The 8,132-nt window shown below is 38.0% G+C and overlaps 2 protein-coding genes across 2 annotated transcripts in view; one reads left to right on the forward strand and one right to left on the reverse strand.

Moving 5' to 3' along the window:
* The window catches only part of LOC112161520 (plectin), a 12,797-nt gene extending 5,935 nt beyond the window's left edge, over positions 1–6,862 (forward strand). Inside the window, exon 3 of the mRNA XM_024296708.2 lies at positions 874–6,862. Coding sequence (XP_024152476.1) covers positions 887–6,154 — 5,268 coding nt within the window. The 5' untranslated portion in view covers positions 874–886 and the 3' untranslated portion in view covers positions 6,155–6,862. The remainder of the gene's footprint in view (positions 1–873) is intronic.
* A 362-nt stretch (positions 6,863–7,224) lies between these two features.
* Positions 7,225–8,132, reverse strand: part of fbxl6 (F-box and leucine-rich repeat protein 6) — a gene marked incomplete in the record, with an annotated part of 15,860 nt that continues 14,952 nt past the window's right edge. The window contains 1 exon segment of the mRNA XM_036214123.1: positions 7,225–8,053.

Genomic DNA, 8,132 nt, shown 5'->3' on the forward strand with positions numbered 1-8,132 from the left:
ATCGTTAGAAACACATAAATCCAGATCCAATTTGGTGACTGTAGAGAGACGAATTCTCCTAAATGTAAGAATAAGATGAAACCTTAAATTAATCCAGATTCAATAAAGGGGATATCTACCATCCCAATAGTAAATTAAAAAGAGAGACAAACATGGAGCCACAAACACTGAAGGATGCTGAGTAAAAAAAGGACGAAACAGAGATTATAAATAAAAGGAGAGGAAAGGTAATTACACAAACACAGCTACATTTCAAGGAGAAACACTATGTTTTGCAGAAAATGTTAAAAAAGTAGATTTTTTGGACTATAGAGCGCACCTGTATATAAGCCACATCCACTCTATTTAAAAAACAAAGCAAAAAACAAATATATATACAAGCCGCACTGGACTGTAAGCTGCAAATTTCTATGTTAAAAATTTGAGATTTACTCCAAACCAAATGTAAAGGTATAAGTTTGTACCTGAGCGGATTCTTTCCAAACAGTGAGTGTTCCATCTGCTAAAGAAAAAATAGCACACGCTATTCTATCTTTTTTTAAATTCTAATTCTGGATAGAGCGCCCCTACTGGTGGAAGAAAAATCCACAGTAGAGCTGCACCTTTGTATAAGCCGCATGGTCCAAAACCTAGGAAAAAAATAGCGACTTAAAGTCCAAAAAATACGGTAATCATCTCTTTGACTATGGGACTCTAAGAGTTAAAATACTGAAAACAAACAAAAAAGCACTCAGAACAAAACTAACATACTGTACATAGAAATGAAACTAATTTTGGTTAACTAACAAAATTTAGTCATGACACAATAGCTGGTTTAAACACTGAGAGAAAAACTACCTGAACTTATTTAGTTTGCTGTTTCTGTGTTGACAGGGCTTCTACAAAGATGGACTCCGTCAATCTCTGCACAGTGACGAAGGAAAATGGCTTCAGTCAACCCTGTGGACCGGTGGCAGGTATTTTTCTGGAGAAAGCAAAGGAGAAGATAACTGTCTATGAAGCCTTCAAGAAGCGTTTGCTGAAACCAGGAACAGCTTTAGCCTTGCTTGAAGCACAAGCTGCCACCGTGGGTATCGTAGACCTGGTAAACAACCGAATGCTGGCCGTTGCTGATGCAGTTAAAGATGGAGTAGTTGGACCAGAGATGAAGGAGAAACTCCTAATAGCCTCAAAAGCTATCACTGGGTATGTAGACCCCTATACTGGCCAAATGATATCTGTATATCAAGCTATGCAAAAAGATTTAGTTCCAAGAGAATATGGATTGAGGTTGCTAGAAGCACAGATAGCAACAAAGGGTTTGTTTGATCCCTTGGAGAGAAAAAACATCTCAGTTGACCATGCAATTCAGAAGGGCATCTATGAAAAAGGTCTGCTTTCTGACGAAATGTCTGAGTTGAAGGTGTTTTACAATCCAGGCACGCAAGAAACCCTTGATTATCGAAACCTCCTGGACAAATGCATTGTGGATTCTGACACAGGCCTCTTGCTTCTTCCCGTTTCAACTGCCTTCAGAGGTCTGCGCAAAGGCATTTCCTCTAGTGAGTTGTTTGAATCGAATATTATTGACAAGAAAACATATGATGACCTGGAAAATGGAAAAACCACAACACAGGATGTGATGCTGTTGGAAACAGTGAAAGAATTCCTGGAAGGTAAAGGCAGCATTGCAGGCATAGCTATTCTCTCATCTAATCAAAGAATGAGCATTTATCAAGCTATGAAGCAGGGAATTTTGATGCCTGGAACATCACTTGTTCTTCTGGAAGCCCAAGCAGCAACTGGTTTCATGATTGATCCTGTGAACAATAAGAAATACACAGTGGATGAGGCTCTCAGACACAAACTCATTGGCCCAGAAATACATGCAAAACTACGTTCTTCTGAGAAAGCTGTGAATGGCTACAAAGATCCGTATTGGGAGACCATTTCCCTGTTTCAAGCAATGTCAAAAGACCTCATTGTTAAGGAACATGGGATACGCTTGTTGGAGGCACAAATTGCTACAGGTGGGATCATAGACCCCATCTACAGTCATAGGCTTCCAATAGAAGTGGCCTTCAAAAGAGGATACTTTGATGAGGACTTGAACAAGATTCTGGAGGATGCAGGAGATGACACAAAGGGTTTTTTTGACCCCAACACTGAAGAAAATTTGAGCTACCTTCAGCTAATGGAACGATGTGTCACTGATCCTGCTACTGGGCTGTGCCTCCTCCCACTGTATGATAAAACAAACACAACCAATTCAAGCTTCATTGATTACAAAACCAAAATGATCTTCAAGGAGGAGAAGGTAAAGGTGCTGTATGGAAAGTACGCAGGAATGACAGTATCCCTCTGGGAACTGCTGATGTCTGAGTTCTTTGATGAATCTCAAAGGCAAGACTTCTTTCAAAAGTACAAAGATGGGAAACTTAATATTAAGACAATTACTGAAATGGTTTTAAAACTCATAGAAAAATCTGTAAAAACAACTGAAGTTGTCTTTGAAGGCATCAGGGAAAATGTTACTGCTGAACAGCTTGTAACAGCAGATATCATTAGTGAGGAAGTTCTGGAAGATCTGAAAAAAGGGAAAAAGACTGTGAAGGACATCACTGAAGATGAAAATGTCAATGTCTACTTAAAGGGAAAAGACAGCATTGCTGGCATTTTGCTCCCAGACTCCCAAGTTATCACCATATACCAGGCCAAGCAGAAAGGAAAGCTGTTGCCAGGAACTGCTCTGATTCTTCTGGAGGCACAAGCAGCAACAGGTTTTATTATTGACCCAATTGGAAACAGAAAGTTTTCAGTGGATGATGCAGTCAAAGCAAAGATCATTGGGCCGGAATATTGTCAGAAGTTGCGCTCAGCTGAGAAAGCAGTCACTGGATACAAAAATCCAAACAATGGAAAAACAATCTCTTTGTTTCAAGCAATGCAAAATGACCTCATCCTTAAAGAACATGGAATTCGTCTTTTGGAGGCACAGATTGCAACTGGGGGAATCATTGACCCAATAAACAGCCATCGCATCCCTGTCCATGTGGCTTATGACAGAATGTACTTCGATAGAGAGATGAATGAAATCCTTAGTGATCCAAGTGATGACACAAAGGGCTTCTTTGATCCTAATACTCATGAGAACCTGACATATTTGCAGCTCCTGGATAGATGTGTAACAGACCCCAGTACAGGCCTTGTCCTCTTGCCTCTTACCAGTAAAAGTAAGAAGACCAATCAAGATGACAGTTTACGTGAAACTTTCAAAGCAAAAACTGTTGACATCAAGCACGGCAGATTCAAGGGCAAGCATGCAACTTTGTGGGACCTTATCAGTTCAGAGTACTTATCTGAAGACAAAAGACAGGAGCTTTTTAAGCTTTTCAGGTCCAGGCAAATTACAATTGAACAACTCACAGTCACAGTTGTTGAAATTATTGAGACAAAAGAGATAAAGCAACAAAAAGGGCTTAGCTTTGCAGTTCTGAGAGGAGAAATCTCTGCTGTGGATCTTCACGAACTTGGAATTGTTGATGATAAAATGTATGCCAGTTTAATTGAGGGCAAGATGACAAACACTGATGTGCTAAAGATAGACAGTGTGAGGTCCTTTTTGCAAGGGAAAAGTTGCATTGCTGGACTAATACTCCAACCTTCTAACAAAAAACTAAGCATCTATGAGGCTCAAAAAATGGGCATTCTTACACCTGGCACTGCCTTGTGCCTTCTGGAAGCACAAGCTGCCACAGGGTTTATTGTTGATCCTCTGAAGAACCAAAAACTTACTGTGGAACAAGCTCTAAAAGAAAACAAATTTAGTCCACAAATGTATGAAAAGCTTTTGTCTGCAGAAAAAGCAGTCACTGGGTACACAGACCCATACACGGGTCAAAAGATCTCATTATTCCAAGCCATGAAAAAGGACCTCATCATCAAGTCGCATGGTATTCGCTTACTCGAAGCCCAAATTGCAACAGGAGGAATCATAGATCCTTTAAAATGTCTTCACTTGCCCTTGGAGGTGGCATTCAAGAAGGGATATTTTGATGCAGAGCTGAATCGAATTTTGGAAGATCCAACAGATGACACAAGGGGCTTTTTTGACCCCAAAACAAAAGAAAACCTGACTTACATGGAGATGTTGAGCAGATGTGTAAAAGATGAAGAAACAGGACTTCTGTTATTACCATTGAATGACACACCAAAATTGGTTTCAGTAAAGCAGATAACATATACAGAAATGGAATCAAAACAGGAGCTTGAAAAAGAATTTGTCAAAATATCGATGGGGCGCTACTCTGGAAAATCTGTTTCACTTTGGGACTTGATACATTCAAGCTACTTCACTGAGGACCAACAACTTGAATTAATTGAAAAATATAGAACAAGACAAATCACCAAGTCAACACTAATTACACTGGTGATTTCCACAATTGAGAAACTGGAAAAAAGTGAAGTTTCCAAAACAGTGATGGGGATAAGAAAAAATGTATCTGCCCAGCAGCTACTGGATTCTGACATCATTGATGGAGACACAGTTAAAAAAATGAATGACGGCAAACTCACTTTTGATGCATTAACCCAAGAAGAACCCATAAAGAGATACTTGAAAGGAACAGGGAGCATTGCTGGAATCAAAGTTTATCCAACTCAGGAAGTGGTTAGCTTTTATGAAGCAAAAGAGAAAGATTTGTTGACTCCTGGATTTGCACTTTTGCTGCTCGAAGCGCAAGCTGCCACTGGATGGATAATTGATCCAAATAAAAATAAGTTCTACTCTGTTGATGAAGCTGCAAAAGAAAAAGTAATTGGACCAGATGTACATGAGCAGCTTCTCTCAGCTGAACGAGCTGTCACTGGCTATAAAGATCCATTCACAGATGCGACAATATCGTTGTTTGAGGCAATGAATGAACAGCTTATTGAGAAGAGAGCAGGACTGTGTCTTCTTGAGACACAAATAGCAACAGGAGGAATAATTGACCCATATCAAAGTCACCGGCTGCCAGCTCATGTTGCTATAATGAGGGGATATTTGGATGAAAAAACACACAAAGAATTGTTGACCCCCACTGGTGATGCAATGAGGTTCTTTGACCCTAATACCAAAGAAAATCTATCGTACAACGGGCTTATCAGTCGATGTGAAAAAGATCCTAAAACTGGACTGCTGCTTCTGAAGCTAAACAAAGAAGGGCCAAATGAATTCCACACTGAAAAGCAAGTGGAGCTTGCATTCCAGGGCAGAAGCTTTAAACTGAATGCAGGACAATTTAAAAACAAAGACATGACGCTTTGGGAGGTGTTGCTCTCTGAATACATTTCAAACGAAAAAAGAGAGCAACTCATACAACAATACAGGACAGGTGCGATCACAATTGAGAAAATAATAGAAACTGTAACAGTAATAGTTACTGAACAGGAATCAAAACAAAAAAAATTTTATGGACTAAGAAAGCAGGTCTCAGCCAGTCAGCTGTTTGAGTCAAAGATCATCTCGAAGGAACTATTGATTAAGCTCTTACGGGGAGAAATAACTGCAGACAAGGTGTCTGAAATGGAATCAGTGCAAAAATACTTGGGAGCAACCAAGTCCATAGCAGGTGTAAAAATTGAGTCAACGGGACAAGTTATGAGTATTTATGAAGCTAAAGGCAAAGGCTTATTGACTCCTGGGACCTCTCTGGTTCTGCTGGAGGCCCAAGCTGCTACAGGCTTTGTCATTGACCCAGTAAACAACAAGAAGCTCTCAGTGGAGGAAGCTGTAGCTCAAAGAGTAGTTGGAAACGAATGGAAGAACAAGCTGCTTTCCGCAGAGAGAGCAGTCACAGGATACAAAGATCCCTACACTGGAAACACAATTTCCTTGTTCCAGGCTCTGAAGAAGGACCTCATTGTGAAAGATCATGGCATTCGTCTACTCGAGGCACAGATTGCCACAGGAGGCATTATTGATCCAGTCCACAGTCACAGAGTCCCCGTTCAAGTTGCGTATAAAAGAGGCTTCTTTGATGAAGAAATGAACCAGATACTCTCTGACCCCGACGATGACACAAAAGGCTTCTTTGATCCCAATACTCAGGAGAACCTCACCTATCTTCAGCTGATTGAAAGGTGCATTACAGATCCCGTCACAGGATTGTGCTTACTTTCTCTTCAAAAATGAATGATATCTATCAAACACAGTATCACATTTAGGTCAATCTCACATCAGTATTAGAAGTAAGAAATTATTGTTTTTAGAAAAATATTTTCAAAGTATTTAGAAAAGTGATGAAATTTAACTCAAAAATTTTAGAATTTAAAAAAAAATATATTAATTGATCACAATTTCAGCTACTCACTTACATCTAGAATCCAGACAATACAATACAATACAAACACACAACACTACAAATTATCTTTACATTTTTTCTTAAATCATTTTTTTTTCTAGAAACACCCATTAGTATAGGTGTTATGTGCTTGTTTATTTTTTTTAAACTAATCTTTTCAATACATTTTTTTAAACTTCTTTGTTTTAATCAGTTTTTGCAGTACTGGCCTGATGAAAATTATTTGGTCACTTTTTGAGTTACACCAACTATCTGAACTTCAAATACTTTATTGTAAAGATATTTGCACAACTGAGGAAATCCCTTTTTTTTAACATAAAATCCTTTATTTTGCTGAAATATTTTCATGTATTACTTTAATAAACAACCGTTATGTGAAATGATAACATGCTTTTAAGCCCACTTGGTCTGATGTTACAACGGTACATCAAATGAATAATCTTTTTGTGTAATGGATGGAACTTGGTCCAAAAATACTGTGTTGTCGTTGCAAAGCTGTAAACCTTTTACTTCTTCAATAAAGAATATCAAATCCTGCATGAATCATTTGATGTTGTCTGAAGGTCACAAAATTCTCGTCAAAGTGTAAGAAGAGGTATGAAGTGATAGTACTTGACCTATTCAAAACCACTAAACATATCGTAAAATAAAATAAAATCAATAACTGTCTGTAAAACATTTATCAATCAGAGCTTTCTTTTGAAACGTATTTTAATTTTTGGCAAAATAATTCATTTTTAAACTTTTACCTTTCATCTGTTCCAGAACTTTACAACAGTTGTGATATCCCCCAACTACTCACTGCCACTTAAAAATTGTCAAAACCCTTTGTATCCCAAAAATCAAAACTACAATTGTGAACAAACCAATTTTAAGAAAGCGGGTAAAAAAAACAATTTGATCAAGATTTCCAGAAGTTGAGTTTAATTCATGACATTTTGCTTTTTTCCCTCTTTACATCAAACAAAGTTTTGAGACAAAATGCTTTTGTAATGATAAGAAAAAGAAAGCGACATACCCCTTCAATTTCTCTTAAGAAAATTTGTAATTTTGTTAGCTGCTCCCAGAAATAGCTTAAAGAAAAAAAGTAAAACTACAAAAGTAAAAAACTTTGAAATATATAAAAGAAACAATGTAATGCAAACAAAAGGATAGATACAGTCAAACAACAAATAATGGAGAAAAGTATAGATAGAAAAACAACAGTATCTAACAGTTGATCTCAGCTTTCCATCACCATCCTTTACTGTTCAAAACTGCAGTGAAACAGCCTGATGAGCAAGGAAAAATTATATCCTGAGTTTGCAGGTACAAAAAATAGCAGCTTGGCTGCCGCTCATTTGAACTGAAAAGAGAAGATAGATGCTGTTACAAATTTCTAGTCAAGCGCAAAACCGACTATTAAGCCTGAATTCTGTTTAAATGACCCTCAAGTGACCAGTGGTGAACAATTTTAATGTGATGTCCTGACTGAAAGATGCCAGCGAACATAAATGCTGAAAGTCCAGCTTGTTTTAACACATATCAATATTTTCAAGCACTTCAACTGTGCCATATTTCTGTCTAACAAAGGTCACTGAGAACCATGATGATCTGCTAATTGGCCAAAATATTGATGACAAAAGCATGGCAAGATTTTGAATGATTTGTTCATTTAATGCCATAGCAAGGTATTAAGTTATAAAAATGTGTTTATTTACAGTAAAAAAAAAAGAATGAACACTTTAAAGCAGGGGTCTCAAGCTCAAATCAGCCGGGGGCCGCTGGAGGCGGAATCTAGTTGAGGCCGGGCCGCATCAGGATTTTCAT

The sequence above is a fragment of the Oryzias melastigma genome, linkage group LG11 (assembly GCF_002922805.2).
Source record: "Oryzias melastigma strain HK-1 linkage group LG11, ASM292280v2, whole genome shotgun sequence".
NCBI lineage: Eukaryota > Metazoa > Chordata > Actinopteri > Beloniformes > Adrianichthyidae > Oryzias > Oryzias melastigma.